Source organism: Carassius carassius, chromosome 6 (assembly GCF_963082965.1).
Source record: "Carassius carassius chromosome 6, fCarCar2.1, whole genome shotgun sequence".
NCBI lineage: Eukaryota > Metazoa > Chordata > Actinopteri > Cypriniformes > Cyprinidae > Carassius > Carassius carassius.
Window position 1 is genome coordinate 27,958,637 of NC_081760.1, and position 26,187 is coordinate 27,984,823.

The 26,187-nt window shown below is 37.1% G+C and overlaps 1 protein-coding gene across 1 annotated transcript in view; it reads left to right on the forward strand.

Annotated features, from left to right (window-relative positions):
• LOC132141676 (teneurin-3-like) overlaps positions 1-26,187 on the forward strand; it is a 277,539-nt gene that overhangs the window by 236,056 nt on the left and 15,296 nt on the right. The window contains exons 22-23 of the mRNA XM_059551345.1: positions 17,444-17,693; positions 19,924-19,944. Of these exons, the coding sequence (XP_059407328.1) occupies positions 17,444-17,693; positions 19,924-19,944 (271 nt within the window). The remainder of the gene's footprint in view (positions 1-17,443; positions 17,694-19,923; positions 19,945-26,187) is intronic.

Here is a 26,187-nt window from a genome sequence, read left to right on the forward strand (position 1 = left end):
AGTATACTTTAAAAAAGCTATTAAAACACTGTACAATGACTGTAACAGCTCAGTTAAGTTATCATATGGAACGTCATCAAGGTTTAAAATTAATAGAGGTATACGACAAGGCTGTCCCATTTCACCGTTTCTTTTCTTACTGGTAACACAAACCATGGCCATACATATTAAAAGAGATACATTTTGTGGTATTAGATTTTTGGAGAAAGAGTTAAAATGCTCTCAATTAGCGGACGACACTGCTATTTTTTTAAAAAGTGAAACTGAAGTTAAAAAAGCTATTGAGTGCCTTAATGTTTTCTCTTCTGTATCTGGTTTATGTTTAAACATTAAAAAATGTGTGTTATTCCCCTTGAAAACATGTAATCATAATAACATTTTTGGTATTCCAGTAAAGGAGTTAGTAGATTATTTAGGTATTAAGATCTGTAAAGACCAAAAAGAGAGAAATAATTTAAATTTTACACCAATTATAAGGAAAATTAAACAAAAATTTAATTCATGGTTAATGAGAGATCTCTCATTAAAAGGAAGAATATTATTATCCAAAACTGAAGGATTGTCACGCTTGGTATATACAGCTCTTGCATTAGATGTTCCACAATCAATTATAAAAGAGGTGGATACTGTTTTGTTCAATTTCATTTGGAAGAACAGACCTCATTATTTAAAAAAAACTGTTTTATGCAATCCAATTGAGGATGGTGGTCTAAATGTACTTGACTTTAATACTGCTAATTGCGTATTTAAAAATAAGTGGATAAAGAACTACTTTAACTCTAAAGGCAAAATTTGGAATATCATCCCTGAGTTCATTTTTGATAAGCTGGGGGGCTTAGAATTTTTTTTGAGGTGTAATTTTGACGTAAATAAGATTCCGATAAAGCTTTCTTCTTTTCATAAACAGGTTTTTCTATTATGGATGCTCATTTTTAAGCATAATTTTTCTCCACACAAATCTGTGATTTGGAACAACAAATATATTACATTTAAAAATAAATCTTTATTTTACAGAAATTGGTACAATAACGATATAATTTTGGTCAGACAGTTATTTAAGAATAATGGACATCTTTTTAATTACTGTGAATTCCTTGACTATTATAAGATCCCTGTAGCGGCTAAGGAGTTTGCAGTGGTTTTTGATGCCATTCCTAGTGGCCTTATTCAACTTTTATCAGGCAATATATCTTCCGAAGCTATCCCCATATATACTACTAATCAGTTAAGTATTGATGGCGTGAAAATTATAGATAAAAAGTTTAATAACTTTTATATTAGAGAATTATGTAGGATTACGTTATTGCCTAAATGCAAACCTTTTTGGAACTCAATGTATTATCAGATTGATTGGAAAGAGGTCTGGAACTTACCCAGTAAATACTGTCTGACCAATAAAGTTAAAGAAATTACATATAAGATTATTCACTTGATTTATCCAGTGAGACAAGTAGTCTCAAGATTTTTTAGAGACATGGAAACTACATGTAACTTTTGTAATACAGAAGAAGAATCAATAAAACACTTATTCTTTGAATGTGTATTTACCCAACTGTTTTGGATTGATGTTGAATATCTGATATTTAAATTCACAAAATTAAAAATTCAACTATCTGGTAAAGATATATTTTTGTTGTACAAAAATAAGAGTGTGGAACAAAATTTTGTTGTTAACTTAATAATTATGTATGGAAAATACCATATACATAAGCAGAAATGGACAAATAATAAACCTAACATTATATTATTTAAAATTGAGCTTAAACATTATATTGAAGCCCTAAAAGATGTTAGAAATAAAAAAGCGAAACAGATGTATACAATTTTTGAATCCTTTTCTTTGTAATTTTTTTATTTTTTCCCGTGTTATTTTTTTATTTTATTTTAATTTTATTGTTTCTTTGATGCTATTATGATTGTAATAGATAATAATACATTATGTTTCCTCTGTATATGTATATTGTTATGCAATAAAAAAAAAAAAAAAAAAAAAAAAAAAAAACTATCTTTTCCTCTCTTCAGAAGAAGCTGCGAAAACCCCCTCCTCCTCACACAAGCAGACTTGTGTGTCCTCAACTCCAAAGTTAGTTTGAGTTCTGCAAAGAGGGACATCAATGATTTCAATAAAATATGAACATATAATCACACTGTTGTTGCATCAAAATGTGAAGTAAACGGGCAGGACACAACAGAAACATTAATTTTCTAAAAAAAAAAAAATAACTCACATCAGTCTCAAAAGAATGAAGTTATCTTGTATCTGGATTTCAACATCTACAAAAACAAACATTATTTTAGTCTTAGTAAAAATAAAGATTAACTTGATGTTATTCTGAAGTTTACTCTCCTTAAACCCGTCTGTCCCTCTCTTCAGAAGAACACATCCTCCTCCTCAGACAGTGTGTGACTCTCACACAAACAGCTTCTGTGTCTTTAACTCTCGGCGCGAGGACAATGAAGACACGAGCTCGACAAGTCTGAAATATTACATGTAAAACATACTTTTAACAGTTACCACTTCAACAGCCTCAAAATAATTATGCTAGTCTTTACTACACAATGCCGTTTCCTTTAGGAGACAAACATACATTCAGTTTAACCGCGAAAAAAAGACAAATTAACATGAGTGTAACCGTGACCATAACAGTCTATTAACGCCTCAAATAGTACAGATAATGTAAAATCTTATGTAAATATGACTAAATACATTCACGGACGTTATATTACAATTATTTCTTCTGTTCAATAACGTTAAATAATGCCGTTAAGACCTCCGTGTCTGAGGCGAAAACCGCGTCCGTTTTTTTTAAATATATATAACGTTAAGCTCCTTTGTTTCCGCCTTTCATAAAACCTTCCACCTTTCCTACAACCGGGTAAACAATAAACGATAACTTTACATCTTGAATCTTTACTTACCATAGTCTTTCACTCGCTTCTCGCTTCTTTCACGCTGAGAAAATGGCGGCTGCTCGCACTGGAGACGTACGATCTTGACGTGACGTGCGTGCTCTCCTTCACGCCCGCATTCTCAACCCAGCCTCGCTGGGTTAAAACGCAGACCAATTTTCAACCCAAACTTGGGTTAAAACATCCCAAAGTCCTATCCAACGGCCTCAACCCAGCATTTGGGTTGAAAAAACAACCCAGCGTTTTTAGAGTGTATAGACAGAGAGAGAGAGAGAGAGAGAATGTTTTCACAGCAGTATGTGAGATCTGACAGCTGCAGGTGATGGACAGCTAGGAGCTAGTGAATCCATGTGGGCAGGCCATTGATTACCCAATGAAGTGAGCCTCTGATGGAGGTAAATGAGCAGGCCCAGTCCAACATGATTGTGGACAGGAACTCTCTGGAGTGAAACACAGAGGGCATTGAGGAACTGTACTAGTTAGTTTAAATCTGAGAGGGAGTGTAATACAGATTATAGCCGGAGTATGTGTTTAATATGGATACAATCATTAATAAATCAACTTAAGACCATGTTCTCCATTTCTGACGGGGTTATCAGACTGTTGGTTTAAAAACAGATTAAAATGAAATTAAGTAAACAAACTATAACAAAAATAAAACTAAAAACAAAGGTTGAGAAGCTGAGACAAAATAACCAACAAAAATGAATAATGATTTGAGCAGTCGTCAAGCACTCCTCACATCAGAATAATCTGACCTGTCTGTCTGTGTGGGAGAACACATCCCACAGGCAATATGGCATGATGAGATGCCAGTGATATTTTCTTATACTGACACAAATGAATTTGCAGCGACTGCAAGGAAATGGCAGCGTACTCTTTTATTCTGTGACAGTTAACTTTCATTTAACCTTTATGCAATAGGCTCTCAATTTTATGAGTGCACAGGCATGTCATCGCTTTGCTTTATGCATTTAAAGGTTCTAACTCTGGTGCAAGTTTTTTTTTTTTTTTTTAATTGTAGTGCTGCACTTTCTTTGCATTCGAGGGGGGAATGAGCTAACTAACTGGATGGCCATAAATTTAGCTCTAGTTGTCCAGACTCTCTTTTTGTTGTCGGCATCTTGAGTGACACTAAGCCCTCTTTTACTTCACTGGCTGTGAGCCAGCTGTCCGTACAGATTCCAACCTTCTTTCATCTCCTCTCCATGCCTGCTGCCCTCGCTTCATCCGTGCCCCCCCCCCCCCCCCCCCCACAATCTACCCACCGGCCCCTGTACCTCCTGATCTCTAGCATATCCAACTGCCTGGTTAGTGTAGTGCCTGCCCCACCTAGAGTATCCCAGAATACACTGCTGCAGGCCATTCATGCTCTGTTGGATGTCATTGTTTCATGCTTGTGGACCCTTAGATCCACAGTTCAAGCCCCATATTCAGTGCACTCCACTGAGTGTCTAGTGTGTGTATGTGAGCAAGAGTCAGATTTATAATAATAATAATAATAATTAGTAATAATAATCATCATCATCATGTTATTAACTAAAACTGTTTTAATTCAGTTAGTTAATTGGAATGCTGAAACATTCCAATCTATCTGAAATATAGATAGATGAAAAACAAAGATTGAAAAATGAAAATAAATGTGTTTTTAAAAAAAAAAAAATCACTAGACTAAAACTGACAAAAAAACATTAAAAAAGCTTCAAAAACAAAATTGAGCATGAAAATGATAAAAACATAAAAAATATGAATACATTTTATAATATTGTACATAATACAAATGATTAAATAATAATAATGTTGTTGTTGCCATAATGGCGTTTTAGGTAAACACTTTATGGTAAACACCCTGTACAGTATTTAGTACAAGGAGGTTCTGTCTCCCATCACTCTTTCAGAGAAGCACAATACCATTTGAGACCACTTATTACTGTCAGTAGTCTCAAAATGGCTGCAATGGCCTAATATAAATTAATAATAGCTATCCAGGTCCATAAATGTTGAACGTTTAGTGTGTGCGGCGAGGCAGCTACAACGTATGTAATTGTAAGTGTCCAACTGAAATGTGTGCAGCTCCAAGCTTTAGGCCTGAGAGTCATTCAATGTCTCTATATTCTTGTCTAGTTATAATGAAAGGAACAGAGTAATAAGACCTATAGTAATGTCCTCTGGGGTTTGGTTAAGTGTAGGAGTGTTTGTTAGCATTAGCGTCCCGTCTCTGGTGACCTCACCTTGTCACCACACTTTTCATGCTGTCTCATGGGGAAAACACATGCACGCTTACATCCAGACGATGCCCAGCCACAAACTAAAACACACACTTGTACTATTTTACCGTCCTCCATCTTTTCACATTCACAGTTTTTGCCAAAGAAACTGAGAAACTAACTTAATTTACAGTCAGCCGCTCATCAGGCATCGCAAAATAAACCAACAGAGGTTGATTGGGACCCGACAGGCAGGGGCCCATTAACGCACAGGCTTCAACAGGCTAAAGCCCAGGGGCCTACATTTGGGAGCGGCCTACTGGCTGTAGGTAAATTATATTTTTCGAATAATTATTTGTATATGTGGGAGTTTGCAACAGTGACATCAGCACTTTGTAAACAAACTCACACACTCATTAGTGATGCCTTGCTTGTAGTTTATGCTGTTAATGGTTCAGTTTAGGTTTTCCCCACAGAGTTTGTATAGTTGGTATGTTCCAACAATATACTGTGAATGTACAATGCGCCAGTAAAAAGCGTTGCACGAGATCTATTCTATGTACATTTTTATGCTATGATTTAATTAGTTAAACGCAAGCACGGCATGTTTCTAAATTAAATTATCCACCAATCAAAACGCTCCTTACTGAACAGACTTAAGAAGCTCAATGCTGTACGTGTACTGTGCATTATTCCGTGATCAGGTCCTTGATGTCAAGACATTTCCATTGGTACTATTCTTTAGCACCTTATAACAATTTTTATAGAATTACACTGTTGTTCAGACAAAATACAGCTACCCGGTTAGCCTGCTGTCTTTTACACCAAAGTTGCACTTACCATGTCCTGTAACATTGTTAAATAAGTGTTAAATGTCCAGATATTTCATTTAATCACAACCATTATGTAATGTGTTCTGTAATGTAATGTTTAAACATTTTAAATTCATTAAGGTAAGATGCATTTGTCTGAGCACAGGCTTTTTATTTGTGAATCGGATTTTGTAAATGTAAATTGTGCTGTGCATTTATGAATTTTGTGCTGTGCATTTATGAATTTTGTTTTGTAAATGTACTGTTTTTTAGGCTGATCTGGCTCCATAATAATGTAACATTTACTTTATATAAAGGCTATAATTCTGCTGCTCCACAAGCGCCACCTTCTGGCAAAGAGTGAATTTTCATATTCACTTGTATTTATATTTTAAGCAGAACATTGTAAATGTTAAGTGGCATGTCCACAAGAACATAAATAATTGTCAGGAAGCTAAATAAAAAATATAAATGAAAAATAAATTTTTATTTTATAAAAATAAATATTTATTCAGTATTTGCACTGCTGATTTTATATTGCCACTCAACTGAACAGACTTGAAAGTCAAAGGCCCTGTCTCAAATGGCTCACTTGATGTAAATTTGCACTTTTGTCTCCTGTCCATAAAATCCACAAGATTTGAGGGTGTCCCGTTCGTTTTTTTAGACTTCAGGAAGGTGCTCATTAGTGCCTCTTAGCAGCTATTATAAGCTCAGTGTGGATGAGGACTAGGGATGGGTATCGTTAAGGTTTTAACGGTATTACTACTCTTACCGATACTGCTTAACGGTCCGGTACTTTAACGGTATTCTTATCGGTACTTTATGTTGTGTTACTTTGTGTTGTGTTAGGTAGTCGAAAACTTTGCATTTATCGGTCTGCATATAATGCACTTTTGAAAGATGCTTTGACCGATTGCTTGTGTTTCCGCAATTACATGCAAAATTTTTGCTGCACTTATGACAACCAGCGTTGTCTGCATCAACTCTAGTGAAGTTTAACCACACTTTGGAATGTTTTACTGTCTCCGCCATCGTCACTCTTTGTATTAAGCGGAAGTTTTCGTACTGTAAGGGGCCGTTCACATATTGCATCTAAAAACGCGTGGAAAACGCTAGGCACGCCGCTTTCTGATTTTTTTCCCCAAAGCCTTCGGGCACTTGCGCTCCTGAGGAGTCTGCCGTTGCTAAGCAACCATGACCTGCTCTCTCCATGAAGATGCGGAAATTTCAGCAATGGATAAATGGATTTGCTGCACTAAAAACTGCTTGCAGCAGCTCTGCTACTAAATTAATTTAAAAATCCACATACAGCTATCAGCTGTTCCTTCATCTTGGCTGAGCTTTCAACGTTGTTATGGAAAAGGTGAGGAAGCTACATGACCTGCGGTGCGCTTGCGGCATTCTGAAAAGTTAAGATGTTTTTAACTCGATGCGGTGCGAACGCGCCTGAAAAAAACGAGCTCGTCGCGACCGCGTCGCTTCCATTATGAGCGCGCAACCCGCGTGCCTACATTTGAAATAACGAACTTGAGCGCGCAAAAGATGCGATATGTGAATGGCCCCTTATGCGTGTGTGTGCGCCGCGCTCGTTCTTGTTGTGGTGTGTGTGTGACTGACAGACAGCCTCCGCGGCGCGCATGAGAGATCTCGCAGATCTCAAACATCTTAATAATATCGCAAATTAGAAATGTTTGGTAAGCTAAAATGAGCACGATGACATTATTAAGCAAATCTCTTCGCCATCGTCACTCTTTATTATTAAGCGGGAGTTTTCATACTGTTATGTCTGTGCTTGCGCCGCGCTAGTTGTGGTGTGTGTGTGTGACTGACAGCCTCCGCGGCGCGCATGAGATCTCGTAGATCTCACAGACAAATGTCTTAATATGATCGCACATTAGAAATATTTGGTGAGATAAAATGTGAATGATTACATTATTAAGCAAAAATACATAGTACAATAATTTTTTTTCCTCCAGTACCGAAAGCAGAAACGATAGCGTCAGATCTTACTGATACTACGGTCTTTCATAATTTAGCCCCGGGGCCAGTTTAATACCGGGTTTCGGTACCCATCCCTAATGAGTACTGCAGGATCTCCCATACAGCAAATGTAGCATATGTATATTTATCACATTTCCATATATAAAATATATTGCCATATATATGAAGTATATATGACATATATCAAAACATATATGTGCATATAACAACATATAACATTTGGAACAGTTTCATACATCTATATCTAGCCCATATAAATATGTTGGTTTATGTATAATATAATAATGCACGTATAATACATTTTTGGACAAACATGTCATGTACATGTATATCCATTCTAAAACCCATCAATAAATGTTGATCTTATATAAGTAAATAAAGATAGACTTATTTGCCTCTATTGTGGTAGAACAGTATAGACAGACAGGAAGTGAAGAGAGGGGGATGGGATTTGGAACAGTCCTCAAGTCAAGGAGTTGAACTGTGGTCACCTGAAGCACAACCACATTTCATGTCGAAATGCTGCTCCAACAATAGACATGTATTTAAAACATTATAAAAACATATATAAACATACAGATCTTTGCATATATGGTTGCTACATATACAAAATAAAAATCACCATAAAGTCATTATTAATATATGAACATATAAACATTTTAGTGTGGGGATTTTATATTTTATCTTACTAACGTACATCTTCATCTTCCCAGAGAATGACCATATGTGAAAATTATGTAGGGCCTATAGGTAATCGATAACAATATCACTCAATATAGGCTTTCATAAATGAAATTCCTGAATCCAATCTTACTGTGCATGCATCATAGTGGTCAGTTAGTCTTTAATTTATTAGTCATCTCCTATCTAGATTATCAAGCAGGCAGATGAGTTGGAACAGATTCCCTAAACCGCCTGTAAACAGGGTGTTTCAGGTTTTTTTTTTGTTTTTGTTTTTTTTACGGTAATGCCAAGTACCCTCCCTTTCTCCCTCCCTCTGTCTTGACCTGTAGGCTCTGATAAGGTTTGGGAAATATGTGTTTGTGTTCAACTTTGAATGTCCACATACCACAGCTAGCACAGGCTCCGGTCAGGCATGCTAGCTTTAAAGAGTTTATTCACAGAATCCCCTTGCTTATGGAGAGCACTCCCACTTTCACTATCACCTGCTGCTAGTGTTGTCACGGTACCAAAATTTCAGTATTCGGTACCGATACCAGTGAAAATCCACGGTTCTCGGTACCAATTTCGGTACCAAAGCAAAACACAAAAATATGCTAATTAAAAAAAAATAACTTTCTATCACTAAAAATAAAACCAATGCCATTCTTTATACTTATTTACAATTGTGTTTAAAGTTCTTCTAAAAGTAATATAATTATCAAAAACAGTAAACAAGTTTCACCCAAATTTAATTTGTCTTTTAATTTATGAAATTTAAACACATTTTATTTTTTGGTAAATAAAGGGGATTTGCTATTAAAATTAAAACATGGAAGAAATATTGTGTGATTAATTTTTAATTAACAGTAGTAGCAGTATCACATACATTTTACAAAATAATAGTAATATTTCTAGCACAATGCCCTTATGTAAAAATAAATTTGTAATGAATGCATATTTGTCATTTATCTGAACTTAAGACTGAAAAGTACAGATCGCTTGATGGAGAGAGAACTCTGAAGCGCTCAGTCAGTGTTCAGCGAGTGAAAATATATCTGCGCCAACCTTTTGACAACACTACCTGCTGCCTTAATGTGCAGATAGATATATATATTTGTATGTGTTCCACTCTTACCTTCTTTACCACACACAAAAACACATTCTCGAAAGTGTTTTGACTCCATCTTTACATCCCTCTGTCTATTTTTCATTTTTATCTTAAGGCCACTACATCCACGTCTTCCTCTCACCTCACACACACAAGCGCTCACACACTCCGATGGCAAATTCATCCATGCTAGACTTTACTACTCTGTCTAAATCCCGTTGAGTTCAGCTTTAGTCATGTGCAGGCATGTAATGCAACTTTGAATCTGGCTGCATGAGGCAAGCGCACCTCGCCCTCTGATGTGGACCTCTCTGACTCTCTCTCACCATCTCAGTCTCTGATTCCTTTCATCTGTCCTTATCAGCCTCCGTCAGTGCTCAGCCACTGTACCTCCCCTCCTTCCACCTAACAGCAGGAGGTCAGGGAGAGAGATTCAGACATCTCTCTTAGGGACTACAATTACTTCCAGTCAGGAAATCTTCAAAGACAGAGTGTGTGATTGAGGGAAAGAAAGCATGTTCGCAGATTTGCTCCTTGTTTTTAGTGCTGTGCTGAATGTGTGTTACAGACACTCTGGACCAAGGGAAAAAATAGCATCCCCTGCTTATTACTAGTTTTGTCCTGACTCGGAAAACACTGTTTTCCCATTATTCAAATTGACTTCGGACCTGTCGGGAAGAAGTTACTTCATGAAATATTAATGACAAAAAAAAAATACAGCAGATAGATTTGACAGCTGAACACACAGGAGGGGCAAAATTATTAGATTACATTGATTTTGGTAATACTCGATGACCACTAATCGCATTCTCTCTACAAATACCCACCCACACGCACTTCATGCAGCTCCGCAAAGATTTATGGCTGCTTTTCCATACAGCTTTTATATATTTTTCAAATTAGCTGACACAGTGGCTATGACTGCAAAGAAATTATGTATTGCTTCAAAATACCAAAGGCCTGGAATCAAACGTTCAGGATACTGATACATAAAGTACTTAGGTTACTATATACTATAAACAATGCGACACAGTATCAGTCTAATACAATTCTTATTTAAATATATCTCGCAAATACTTGCAGTGTTATCAGATTCTAACAAAAGCATTGTCTGAAGACAGAGAGATTGAAGGAGAGTTGTTGAGACAAAAGAAGTGGAGTAGAAGACAAGACATTAAATGGTACGCTAAGAGAAAAAAAGGAGGCAGTGACAGATGGTTTGAGAGGCGTAAATGGAAGAAAATTGAGTAGACTACAGCTCCAGCTCTATAATCTCATCCAGTTTCTGACCCAGCATAAACAGCAGCTATTAACTTCAATTCAGCCTTTTATAGGCAAATCACTGCTTTCCACTCATAACCTGTCCCCCTTTGTTGGATTTTTACATAAACACACGTCATTCATATCAAAGGAACAAGTACACACCATCATTATGAGCTGAGGGCTGTCTCTCTGCATGCCTGAATGAATAATCCAGCAAATCCCACATCGTGTGCCGTTCTCAATTTGTGGGCCGTCATAATCTGTTTATATGTCATTGAAGACATTCATTGTTGTGCATGTGGGTATATGTACATCCGCTTGCACTATTATTTCCAAGCCCTTGTAAGACAGATCAAACAGGTGCGGTGTGGGTTTCATTACTGTAATGCACCCGCAAGTAATTTGTGTGAAAGAGCGATCAGTACACATGGCTCCGATTACCAACTGAAAAATGTTTTTGTATAAATGTGTCTGTGTGTGTGTATGTTTATCTGAAGCGACCTCCCTCGGAGAAGCTTGGTTCGAAGTCAAGGTCGTGGGTCTCTCTCAGGGCCAACGAGCCTCCCTTGTCCAATTTGTCTTTGTTAATGGAGCATCGCTATAGTGTAGCCTAAAAGTACTTCAGAAAGCAGCCCGCCATCTACGTACCTCCATCCCTCTCACTCTTCCGGCCAATCCCTCGCTCAGTGGCTTAATCGATGGTGGGTGGTTGATCAGAGGAGGAGGTATATTGAGATTTATGGGGACGTTTAGACCACAATGCGACTGCTGTGTGGACCGGTGCCCAAGCACACCCGAGAGGGGGCTTAAGATGGCGTCATTGATCTCACTCATAATTAGAGGAGCTGGATGCAGAATTCCAGCACGTTGCCGGATGTGAATAATTCAGCGAGCACAGCATGAAGTCATCCTTTGAAGTGCAGCTTTGAAGACCCAACACCCTGCCGTTTTCAAAGCAACTCCCAAAAAAACAGCTAACTGTGTTCGCATTCAGAAAGCATTCTATTGACTTGGACACTTGAGTTCACCTGCACACTTTGACTTGATGTGTGTAAGAAGACTTCCTCTAACTCTGTCTCTGGTCCTGTCCAACACTCTTGCCCTGTTCCAGAACAGTGAGCTGAATACACAGGCATCGCAGAAAGACTCCCAAGATGGCAAAGGAAATAATAATTAGAAATAAATGTATATTTCATTCACTGAGATGTATTGTGTATTTTCATGCTTCAAACTATATTTAAACCAGTTGAGTCAAGTCTCTCCAGTGCATAGTGCTATTTGTGTGCCACACAAGTTGCTCCTGATGTCCATGAATAATCCAGCCCCACATTGTGAGGTGTTCTCAATTTGGGGCCCGTCATGATCTGTACATGTGTAACTGAAGACATTCATTGTTTTGCATGTAGGTGTATGTATATCCATTCGCATTTCAAGTCCACGAATGGCAGATCAAACAGGTGCAATGTGGGTTTCATTACTGGAATGTGGCAATATGTGTGTGAGTTGCAATATTTTCATGATTCAAACTGTATTGGAACCAGTTTACCAGAGTCTCTCCAGTGCATAGTGCTATTTATGTGGCATATAAGTTGTTGCCAACATAGAACATTCCAAATCTGACACTTCTAAGGTTCCGTTACGGTTACATCAGCAGCGTCGTTTTGAAACACAACTTCTCTCTCTCCTCCTGGGTGGAGGGCTTGTGCTAAGAAGCCAGTAGGAAGTTAGTGGAGTTAGTGGAGAGGTGGTGGACTCTAATTTAAGCACTTCCAGTAGATGACAATGGTTTGTGGTGGCATGTCTCTCCCTGATGCCCTCCATCTCAGTTCTCTCTCGGCCTTGTTTGCTTTCTCAATGGGAAACAAGAGGCAGCAACACCATTAAATTTAACATGCTATATGAAATTCTGAGGCCTAGCTTAGCAGGTGTCATTTAGCTTAAGCTGTCTGTGCTGGTTCTCGTCATTTAATGCGATTTGTGTGTTTCTGCTAAGAACATAAACGTGAAAATAAACTCTACGTGACACTGACAGTATGAAATATTTAATATTTTTCGTTTGAACATTTTTCAATCACATATTCCTTATTTCTGGGCTTTCATAAGTGTCAGGACAGATGTTTTGAATTTCTTGTGGGGTAGTTTATCTTGTATTTAAGGATGCCCTGCTTTCTGTTTGCTAAATTAACTGTTTTACTGTAGTGCTGGATACATTTATGCTGTATTGACCTGCTCAAATGAATGAAGAAACATGCTGAAGCAACATGCTCTTTTAACACAATTTACATTTCAAAACTAGCCGTTAAAATTTTATGTTCCTTCCATCATTAAAGCAGGTGTATTCCCTATTGGCCATAGCTGCACCTTTATTGGAAATTCAAAGGTCTGCTTATTAATATCAAAGTGTAATTTTAAAAAATGATAATGTTACATAGAATCAACTATTTGGAAGGTATTTTTATAAGAACCTATTAGTGGAGAGTTAGATGTCAACAAACAGACATGCCCATTTACCAAATATGAACCAGTGAGCACGTCTGCGCTGATGCTTGTCTTCCCCCCTCCAACATTTTACAATTCACTTTCAGAAAATATGAAGATATATTGCTGTCTACAAATGCATGCTTTAGTGATGGTTCCTGATAACCCTCCTTTCCTGGTGCCCCCCATGATCCCAACCAGAATTTAAAAAAATAAATCAAAAACTCTTCATAACTTTTTTTTTTCCACTCCAGGGCCTGATAATTATTCCAATTATTATAAACCAGAGACTCAATCTTTCCAGCCTGTTACAGGCTTCAGTCACTGTGTTTGAGAAGTGGAAAATAAGTTATGTATGCTTATTTAAGTGTGTAACAGTTGTCAAATTGTTTTAGTCATGTTTACTTCTCTTTTAACGTCATAATTTATTGTTACTGTCATCGCTAATTGTTGTTTACCTATTTACATTTTTATCTGGCATGTGTATATGATTCCAGCCTCATGAATAAAAAATTTAAAAAAATTTGAACAGTACTAGTAATGCTGCTATCTGAAGAACAAGGTAAGGGCATAAGGGAAACAATGGGGCAGCAGTGGAGTCTGGTGGGGTTTAGTCAATCTGCTCTTGCTATTAGTGCACCATTAAAATATGTCCTGAGGGAGAATATTAAAGCACAACATTGACGATCAAATCCAAACCTGGGGCCATGTGATCTCATCACACAGCCCAAACACACACCCTGTGGCATTTCCACACTGTGTTTAACATGCACAAATAGCAAAGCTATCAGAAACGCTCTCATACATGCTTTTTCGCCACATACAGTCAACATTACAGGCACACAAATTCACAATTGCTATAGAATTAACAGGAGTATATTACCTGGATTCAGATTTGAAGAGGTGCAGTCACAGATAGAAAACCAGGAAATAACTTTAGTCATGATGGTCAATGACTTGTTCACGCACAGTTTGGTGATAGTCTTATCTAGCTTTTATTGACATTATCAATGGTATTAGTAATGCTGTACCTGTTTTTACAGGCAAATGTTCTAAGAATAAAAGGTATATTCATGTTTTCTTTAAACAAGTTAACAAAGGTCTGAATAGAATCCACAGCAGTTTGTGAAAACGTTTTAACAGTGTGCGTGAAGATGAGTAGGAATTAATACTAGGGAACAAAAACAAAAAGATATATTGATGTAGTTTTTATTTTTAAAACTTACTGTGATGCACCCAACAGTCATTTCATCATGTGATTCGATTAATTGATTCGCCTAAGTCGCCTGTGCCATATAATCATTCTGGCAGCATGTGTTTGGGCTGTTTATTGATTCTGAACTTTTGCCAGATTGCCTATTTTCTCACAGCTGAATATATTTGCACTTAAATGATCAGAATGCTACATTACTATATGCTAGACGGTTCTGTGAACCACCCTCTGATAACATTACATTAAGGTGAAAATCATCTGAGAAGAAAATATTCAAAAGCAAACATTAATTAGCGTTTAAGAAATGCTAATACGTGAGATATGAAGCAGTTCTTTTTTCTTAATTGTTCGTAATATCAGTTAGATTTTTCCTTGTTTAATTCTGCCTAATTTACTTAATTTAAAAGATTAAAAATAGTTATTTAAGATCCTATTAAGCCAAAGGTATGGATAAAGAGGTAGAATTTTGAATAAACTAAACAGATCTCTTGTTGTGTGTGGGATTTGACTTAGATCAAATTAACTCTGAAATGACTCTTGAGATTCGACAGATGATAAAATTTTCACATCAAACCCAGTTCAGTTATCTAGTTCAAGTTCTCAGTCCAGTTCAGTCTATATCAGTAAAGAGTTCATGTGTGTATATGTGCAATGAATGTTTGTACCAGTCTGTAGCAACGATGAAACTGAAGAAATTACTTGAGATGACCTGTAATCAAGAAATGAACAGCTGGGGCAGGAAAGTAAGGAGATGTCGTCAGGATGGCAGGGTAATAATACCTAATAATAATAGGGTAATAATAATAAAAACTAGCAAATGGCCACTACAAAAAAAAAGAATTTTCTGGAACAAAATGGCGCAAGCTCTGCCACAGCACACACTGACTAAAGTCTCAAAAGAGAGAGAGAAAAAAAAAAGTTTCCCAAAAGCAAAGCCGATCTTAGGCAATGGACAGGCTCTACAAAAATACTCAGAGAGCGGAAAAGATTAAACGCTGTGAAAAAAAAACTCACTTCCAGTCCATTTACATATTCTCGCGCACTAACAAGTGCACTAGATTGACGAGCAGGAAGAAATTAACGTCTCCCAATCCAAAGCACAGCTCATTAATGACTCCGGCACGCAGAAAAACTCTCAAAGATACATACAGTTCGAAAGATGCAAAACAGCAGTGTTCAGAACGAAACTCACGGCTCCAGAAACTAAGGCCCAATCCCAATTCTACCCCTTAGTCCTTCCCCTTTCCCCTACCCCTCCGTTTCGCACGTTCATGTGAAGGGGTAGGGGTGTCTCGATTCTCTTTTGGTTGGAGGGGAAGGGGTAAGGGGAAGGGCCAGATAGCCCTTCAAACAAAGATTTTTCGGGACCACACTTCAAACGAAGGGGTATGAATTATCTGGGCAACATGGCCACATACATGTAAGCTTTTTTGGCATAAATAAAGATTTTAACAAAAAGTAATCATTTGTTTTATGTTACATTCAACTGTGAGTTCATATTACTGGTCATGTTACTCAAAGAAATGTTTGCAAAAAATCGCTAATATTTGTTAACGTCATATCATTACAGACTGCATGATAGTGCCACAGCATATGTCTGATCAGGGCGATAACTGCCGTAGACTAATCCCCCCAATAATTAGAAATCGCTAAACCATTTTCTCAAATATTGCCTATTCGAGAGAGAGAGAGAGAGAGAGAGAGAGAGAGAGAGAGAGAGATGGAAGTTGTGTGTATTCGCGTCTGTGCATTTATCTTTTTAGAGTGAGTTTACTTAAAAACAGCGATTGTATCCTCTCGTCGCTGGAAAATATAATTTAGCGATTCAGTATTTAAACTGTATTTAATAAAAGTCGTGGGGCAGCGTTGACAAGTTTATTTTCTCCTGTATGTGTGAACTGCGCGATTTCCGATGTGTGTGTCAGTAAGCAGCTCATTAATACAGAACGATAATTAAAGGCTTTAATGTACAACAGCACATCAGTATATGTGTGTTTTGTAAGAGCTAGACGACGAATGATGGCATGTGACGTCATGGTAGTGGTGTCCCAATCCTTAGGGGAATATTTTCTCCCCTACCCCTTGACACTCTGTTTCAAGGGACAAGGGGAAGGGGTAGGCGGAGGGTTAGGGGAAGGGGTATAAAATAGAATTGGGATTGGGCCTAACTCTCGTGCTCTCAACCAGCCTCTCACTCTGTTCGATGACGCAATCAGCCGAACTTCTGCACCAGCTCCGTTTCCAGTCTCAGACGACGATAGCGTTAATGTTCATTTAACTCACTAAAACTCAAATGAACTGTGTTACTATTTTCACGTTTTCCGGTGAAAAACTGATGATCTCTCAGACAGCAATCATGGCGTGTCTTTCTCTCGTAAAAACTGCTCTCCTTCTTCCTTCTTCCCAGACGTCTTTGCCTCTCCCGCGAACTTGCTGAAAACGGGGCAACCCATCAAAATAAAAGTCCCTGTTAAAATACCTGTTACATATATAATAATGCATATAGACCAACACAGACTGCCTGGATCGCTCCAAACACAGACAAGCAGTCATACAAACTGTCAACCTGCTTATCCAATAATATTAGAGTATTGCATCTAACTGTTGTATACTATTGTATATCAAACACATAAATTAATATTACATTTTTAAAATCACAGTTATGGATATTCATTAGGTCATGCTATACATTTTTAATTTTGCCTCTTCGTCTTTCCAAATTCAGCTCCATGATGATTTACTATGCAATTGCTCACCCACACAACCCTCTCTTCCTGTCCTGCAGGCATCCTTTACAAAGGCAATGGTGAGAACATCTTCATCTCCCAGCAGCCTCCAGTGATCAGTACCATCATGGGTAATGGGCGCCGGCGCAGTATCTCCTGCCCCAGCTGTAATGGCCAGGCTGATGGCAACAAACTGCTGGCTCCAGTGGCCCTCGCCTGTGGATCTGATGGCAGTTTGTTTGTCGGTGACTTCAATTACATCAGACGCATCTTTCCCTCGGGAAACGTTACCAGTGTTATGGAGCTGAGGTAAGAAACACAAGCTAGTTCAAGAGGAATGGAAGGTAATTAAAAGAGGTATAAAAGAGAGTATAATGTGCTTGGTGCTAATTATACGAACGTGCATGATAAATTGTTCGACTGCAATATGGGGCAATCAGCCCAGTTTAAGGCTCATGTGGTCTGAAAAGAACGTGCTGACACTGACAGAGTTCTCGTCTGTAGAGGGTGACTCATTACTGGTGCTCTCGCCCCTTAAGCCAAGAAGAAATGCATATTCCAATGCCTCGCTTTTTTATGATCTACCACAAGCCTTCTATTCAGCTCGTCCAGCCCACATCAAAGGCTGTGTGTGTGTGTGTGTGTGTGTGTGTGTGTGTGTGTGTGTGTGTGTTTATTTGCAAGGCTCAGAGAAATAACAGTGTTTATCTCTTGAGTATCTCTGCCAACTAAACTAAACTTTGTTTCTTCAAAGAGATTAATCAGAGATTTTTTTAATATAGCCGTAAAGCTTATAATTTAAAGAAGCTGTTGATTCTTAGTGTGTTTGTTCTTTTATTGAAATGTAATTGTATTTTGTTGGTTTCAGGGCATTTATATGCCACCAAATCTATTGTGGTCGAGTTTAATTTCAATTTCAGTTGAGATTCAAAATGTAGATCTCGTCATTCTGTTTGCATGCTATTGGCAGCACAACATCTGTATTTTATAAAAATGCATTTTCAGTATTCAAATTTTTGAATCTCTTAATACAAGCTAAAATTGAAATATATGACAGTTTTTAAGTAATCATAGAAAAAGTACTTTTAAGTTTTTAGCTCTTTTGTGGAACACAAAGGAGTTATTTTGCGTGTCTTAGCTGTTTTCTATTTCATTTTCATGTGAAACTCGTCTCCACTCACTTTCATTGTATGGAAAAGAGCAGTCTGCACATAATATAAAATGAACTCTGTCAGAAGATACAAACACATTCATGTTTGGAGTGACATGAGGGTTAGTAAATGACAGATTTCCCCTTGAACAGGAAAATATTTCCAAAATGCAGTCAAATGTTCCATCTCTGTAATATAAAAATTAGTTTTGATCATCCTGTAGGTTTTTACAGAGTGCAGCATGCTGATATTGATATTATAATCGAAACATACTGAAATATTCAAACTATCTTCCCTCCCGACTGAGATCAGCGTGTCTATAATCTAAACACCGCGAAGTGCAGAGCTGATACATTACAAGCATGAGGTGAACACATGTGCCCTTTTCTTTTAAACCTCAAGACCTGTCATTTCCTTTCCTTAGATCTAGAGTGGGCTCACACATCCACAGAGAAAGAGACGCGTAGATATTCTTTCAAAGTGCTCTCAGGGTTCCTCTATATGAAATCAGAGCTGCGTCTCGGGTCTTTTATAGACTCTCGCTGAAATGATCATAAATTCTTCTCTCACACTCGTTGGGGCCTAGGCTAGAGGGCCCTCCATGTCACTCTTCTGCAGCACCTCATTTAGCCATTGTGGTGATACATGACCGCTACCTCTTTTCTCCTCTTTCCTTATCTCTTATTCCTTTCTCTTTTGGCCTAAATCGTCTGTCTCATCCTTTTGGCTGCTTCTCATTTTCCATCTCATGTTTTCCCTGCTTGTGTCTTTCTGTCAATGACACTTTTTTGTATTTTTAACCTTATCTTATCTTCTGTGGCTTCCATCTGCCCCCAACTTGATACCCGTGCAAAAATCTCTCATATGTGCACTCACACGAGGTCTCTATAAATGGCCCGGCACTTAACAGGTTTCAGTATCATCTTTGTGTGTCTGCTGCTCCTGTAAATTAAATTCTTTCATTAAAGCCGTAAAACACATGGATGAAGCAAATGAAATGGTGGTCCTCTGTGTGACATATTCACAGCGTGGCTTCTGTGCGGTTAAAGGCAATGTTTAAGGAATTGCTTTTCATTGTCTGGGACACAATCAATTTGCTATTATGGGCCAGTTAACCTCGGCGTGTGCTGTGAGCTCATACTGTTCTTCAGTTCCCAGGTGGAATATTCATACATCCAACTCTGTTTAACAAACAAGACAAAGTACAGTTAACAGGCCCGTCTTCCTGCATTATTTGCCATATATGTGTAAAGAGAAGAGATTAATATATGCACACCTGGTTTTTTTCCCCCCTTTCTTGACTAGATTTATGTGCTTTGCTGTTTTACTCTCGCTCCCTTTTCTTATCTCTCATATTTCTGCTCTTTTATTCCTTCTGCTACCCTAAGAAATAAAGATTTCAGACATAGGTAAGCCATTCTAACTCTCTCATAGATGCACAGGACCTTTCAGTCTGATGCATTCTTTATACAAGTGTTTGTCTCCTCATAAGTGTTGTTGCATGCCATCAGAAGTAATGTTAATGTGTGTCATCTGCCCCAGATTTTTATGGAGTACCAGTGACATTTTGTGATAATTCTAAAAGTTTATTGGTTTTCTTAGTATTATTTAATTCACATACTTAATTTAATTTAAAACTCATTGCCCAAATCTCTACAGTGAGGTCCGAAAGTCTAAGACCACTAGTTTGTTTTTTAATTACAAATTATATTATCAGCATAACAAAAGTGTGAAGTTTAATTGACGTTTTTCATAAACTCTTAGCTGGATGATTTCCACATTTGAGTAAATCCTGAACATGTGAACCAGCATAATTTTAAAAGCTTGCAAAAAAAAAAAAACATCCTGTGTGTGCAATGGGAGGAAATCTGACCTTTAGTACAAATAACTCAGCTGGTCCGTTTTTAAATCATAAACTTACTTTCCATGATTAAATTGCATCTTATTTCCAAGATTTTCAATGTGGTCTTAGACTTTTGGACTTCACTATATATTGAGAAGTTCTTCATATGTTTTTGTGGATGGTGCAGGAATGAAGTAGATCCCTTGAAAGCACTACTGTACAGGTTATGACAACAGATCTGAATTCCTGACAAAATCATTAGAATAACTGAACATTCTAGCTATAATTTTTCTTAAAACACAATCTTAGTATGTCAGTGGTTTATAAATCAACATCACAAAGTTCCCAAGTCTTCCCAACACAATCAGCCCTGAGAAAAAAATTCTTTCTTCACTTTTGTGAATATAATGGTGGCTTAGATGAGGCATTTATGGAGAACTCAAGTAAAATATTTTCTTTTAATGTGGCATATTGCATATACAAGAAAGACATTCTGAATTTCTTCTACACTTTAATTCTGTAGCCAAATTGGTCAGAAAAGGTTTAAGTAATATACACAGACGTCCATTTCAGCTGACACTGGTGTAGACCGGTTTTCTCAGTAAGGATTCAGGACATAAACATCTCTTGACAGGTCTCCAGTACTTAAGTTAACCACTCCAAATGTGTCTGCCCTGGACAAGCAGGAGTTCCTGATAAACACTGCAAATAGGCCCTCATCATCCCACACATGTTTGAATAGTTCCAGTTGAGGGGCGATGTACAGAGCATAGTAGATGTTGATATCCTACATTAAGTTCTGTTTGAAACCTCTGTAGAGTTTAATCACAGATGTGTGGAGCTCATGAATGGAAATAAGTGCAAGTAATTTGAAGTGGGTGAGCCAAAGCCATTAGAGCCCGTTAAAAAAATTTGCAACCAGGTATAAATTTAGGAATCCCGTGGATATGCTAACCATTGCTCTCTGTCTCCTACCAAATCATTTAAAATGGAATTAGAGGCCAACTTCGCTATATGGTTACACCGTGTGTGGGCCAAATAGTTCAGTTTAAGTAATTAAATGGCCGTATTTTTAGACACATCAGTATTTTTCTAAATGCTTCTGAGAAACAAAAACAACCCATTAAGCATTGAGTGCTAAGAGTTATTAATTCACATCCACCGTTGCTGGCTGATGAACATTACAAGCCACCTAATGGCTAGCCTTCATCTTCCTCTTGACCCAGACGTCTCGACCCATCTGTATGTGTCATCAAGGCATGCCCATACACCCTAAAGCTCCACAGAGCCTCGTAAATTTAGGGGATTATTGACCCCAAACCTCAGTATCCTTAGACCAAGCCAACTCTAAGCCTTTCCCCTCCCTGCTTAACTTCCAGAACTCACATTTAGGACATCAACATGTTTTATGGTATAATAGTTCTAGCCTGCTGGATTTTTATTTACTATAAGTGCAATGTGGCGTCTGTGCTAAATAGCAACAGAAACATCATCCTGAGACCTTCTTAGCCCCTTTTCTGAGTGTCTGGAAGCTTATGAGCAGTGTAATTAGCACATGTGATTTGCAAATTTACTGTATATTGCTTTTAATTTCTTTTTTGTAAACACTTCAGTGATGAGTAGTGAGATTCTTTGCTGCCTTGTCTTGGAACAGAGCAAATATCTAATAACCAAAGGATCAGTTTAAACATGGGACCCTGCCTCACTCAGTAAGTCTGATCAGGAACCAAGATTTTTTCTTTTTTTTTATTAAGTTATCAGATTGTTACTGTACAAAGCAGAAGCTTCAGCTACAGCAGCCCACATCTGTTTCAAAATGTATATATCGAAAATGGCCTGCCCAGCAGGCAACCATGTTTCAAGGTGTCTGTGCTATTCTTAGTCGCTTCTAATTGAAACACTGCGACAAGTTGTTGATTTATTTCAACAGATGCATCACTTCATGTTGCTTGCTGGCTTTTTCCTCTGTCTTAGGGGTGCGGGTGGGGAGTGCAAATGATTGAAATGATGTGACAGTTTGGTGGGCATCATTATGGTTGTGTCAGACAATAGTGATTTCCAGTCATAACGCATTAGGTTCACTCTGACAGAGTGCTCAACTCCTTTCCCCTCTAAATGGCCGGGCCAAACAAGTACATTCCCTTCAACAATATAACACAATAGGCTGAGATCAATGATCATGTTTCTATACATCTGTAGGCCTTCAACTTGTATCTTAAAATTTGTGGTGGCAATTTTTTTGCGCTTATAATAATTTTTTTTTTTTTTTTTTTTTGAACAATGTATTTATTGTTTTGATTTAAGACAGGTAACAGAAAAAGAAACAATTTTCCATTTCGTCACAGTCATTTCCCACCCCAACAAAAGAACACATCGCTCTCTTCTCCCAATTAGAAGTACACAAAGGTCTCAGTCAAACCTCCATCTAAGTCCAAAACAATTTTTGCAAGGTACCCCAAAAAAAATACATTATTGTACTTTAAACACATAAGTTACATTTCTCAACAAAACACTCTTAAAAGAAAGAGAAAAAAAAAAAAAAAAAAAAAAAAAAAAAAAAAAAAATATAAATAAATAAATAAATTAAAAAAAAAAAAAAAATAAATAAATAAATAAAAACAAGAGAAAAAAATCTAATAGAAAAACACTAATACATTACACCACCTGTAATAACTGACCAATATTGTTATTGTTAATGTAGTAATTAAACGGCTTCCATATTTCTTCATGTACATCCATTTTGTTTTTGATAAAATATGTTATTTTTTCCAGAGCCATACATTGTGCCATGGCATTAATCCAAGCTCCTACAACTGGTGGATCAGACCTTTTCCAGCTTAGAGCTATCATTCTTTTAGCTTGTAAAATAGAAAAATCTATCAGTTTACGCTGCTGAGGATTTAATTTAAGGTTCTTTGGATATAAATGTAGCAAAATCATTTTTGCATCTAGAGGAATATTCAAAGACAAAATTATCTTTGTAATATTAATCACTTCCACCCAAAATTCTTTAATAATGTTGCACTCCCAAACACAATGCACAAATGATCCCTGAGCCTCTCTGCATTTGAAGCATGTATCAGGGATATTTGCATTAAACCTATTCAGTTTGACTGGAGTTATGCAAGTCTGCATCAACCAGTTATATTGAAGTAGTTTTAAGCTAACATTACCTGACTGTTTCTGAGAGTTTTTACAGATTTGTCTCCATTCATCCTCTGATATATCCTCATTCAGTTCCGCCTTCCATAATTCAAGTTTCGAGGTTGTTGATTCATTGGACCCTGATGCAAGCCAGTTATAAAAAACTGATATTAATCCCTTATTATTGCATTTCTTGGTAATTAATTCCTCCAAAGAAGAAATTACTGGTAAGTTTAATGATTGGTTCTGCATAGAAAGAACAAAACTCCTTATTTGTAAGTATTTAAAGAAATGTTTTCTTGGAATATTATATTTAGTAGATATCTGCTCAAATGACATCAACTTTCCCTCCTCAAAAAGATCACTAATTTTGCTTAATCCTTTCTCAGCCCACACCCGGAATCCTGAATCCTTCGTTCCTGGTTTGAATAATGTGTTGCCCCAAATGGGGCTAAACTGGGATAAAGAGTTATCTATTTTCATGTACTCTCTAACTTCATACCATATTCTAATCATGTTAACAACAATGGGGTGCGTGGTGACTGTTTTCAATTGTTTAAACTTATCTGAGTATATATACAGGTTTAATGGCAGCGCAAACCCATATGACTCCATATCCACCCAGGCTGGTTTATTTCCAGAGGAGAAATAAAACATGATTGTTCTTAATTGTGCAGCTAAATAGTACCAGTACAGGTTGGGACATTTTAACCCCCCAGTGTCAAATGGAAGATAAAGAAGAGAGAGACGAACTCGAGGGCATTTTTTGTTCCAAATAAATTTCCTGAATAATGAGTTAATCTTCGAGAACGTTCCAGCTGGTGGCGCCAGGGGAATATTTTGGAATAAATACAAGAATTTAGGCAAAATATTCATCTTCAATATATTTATCCTTCCTATCAATGAAATTGGTAAAGATAACCATCTATCTAGATCTTTAGATGTTGATTCCATTATAGCATTATAATTTGTAGATATTATATTTTCTAATTGGGGAACAATTTTGATACCTAAATATGTAAAGCTTGGTGATATTTTCAAAGTAAATAAATGTGATGTATTTGGATAGTTATCTTTATTAAGCAGCATTAACGATGATTTTGATGTGTTCACTTTATATCCCGATATATTTCCGAAGTGATTGATCAGATCTAAAAGTGCTGGTAGAGAGGCGTTTAGTTGTTTTAGGAATAGCACTACATCGTCAGCAAATAAAGCTATTTTATGTTCCTTGCCTCCCATTGTAATCCCATGTATGTGATTGCTAGACCTTACAGCTATTGCTAGCGGTTCGATAGCCAAAATGAATAAAAGTGGGGACAATGGTGAGCCTTGAGGGCAACCTCTTGTAATATTAAATGGCTCAGAAATCACCTCATTAGTTAAAACTTCAGCCACTGGGTTGGAATGTAATAGTTTGATCCAATGTAAAAAGGAGCTTCCAAATCCGAATTTTTCAATGACGTCAAATAGATACGCCCATTCGATTCTATCGAAAGCCTTCTCCGCATCGAGCGAAAGAAGAGCAGTATCCTTTTCATTTTTTTGGCTATGTAGAATATTTAAAACCCGTCTTACGTTATGAAGTCCCTGTCTGTTCTTAATGAACCCACTTTGATCGTCACCCACAATGCTCGGAAGCACAGTCTCTAACCTTTTTGCCAGGACTTTACATATTATTTTGGTATCGGTATTAATTAGGCTTATAGGTCGCATATTACCACATTTTGAGTTCGGTTTTCCTGGTTTTGGTAAAAGAATGATCAAAGCCTCCCTCATAGAAGTAGGAAGACGAGCACTATTATAACATTCTATATACATATCATGGAGTGGCCCAACCAATTTATCACTAAAATATTTATATAGGTCAATGGGAAGGCCATCAGGTCCTGCTGTTTTACCACCCTTTAATGTATTTATAGCCTCCATAATTTCAACTGCACTAAGCTCACCATCTAATTTAATTTTTAGTTCCTCCGATATTTTAGGGATGTTGAGATTATCAATAAACGTAGAGTGGGCATCGGTCATGGCTTTATATTCAGAACAATATAGCTTTTCGTAGAAATTTCTAAACGCTTTATTAATTTCCATCGGATCTACAGTCATATTTCCATTTTCATCCTCAATACTAGTAATTGATCTTTCTGATTCCTGTTGTTTTATACGCCAAGCAAGAAGTCTGTCTGGTTTTTCTCCCTGATCGTAAAATTGCTGCTTTAATCTTAATAAATTGGCCGCTGCCTTTTCATGTGTTCTTTCATTATATTGGGTTCTTAACAATAGTAATTCTTTTAACACATTATCAGTATTTTGGCCTGCTTGTAAACTTTTTTCCTCAAGTAAGCGAATTTTTGTTTCAAGTGTTTTCATTTCCTCCTGTTTCTCTCTTGTCTTCCTACTCGTATAGCTTATAATTTGTCCTCGTATAAAGGCCTTAAAGGCTTCCCATCTGATTATAGCTGAAGTTTGGGTGGTATTATGTTCAAAATAGTAATCAATTTGTTCCCCTAAGAACTCAAGAAATCTTTTATCTTGCATCCAATGTATTTGAAATCTCCATTTAGTACGATTTTGGGTAAGCTTTGGTTCAACGTATGTCAAAGATACAAGAGCGTGATCTGATATTAGAATACTACTGTATTGACAGTTTCTGATACATGAA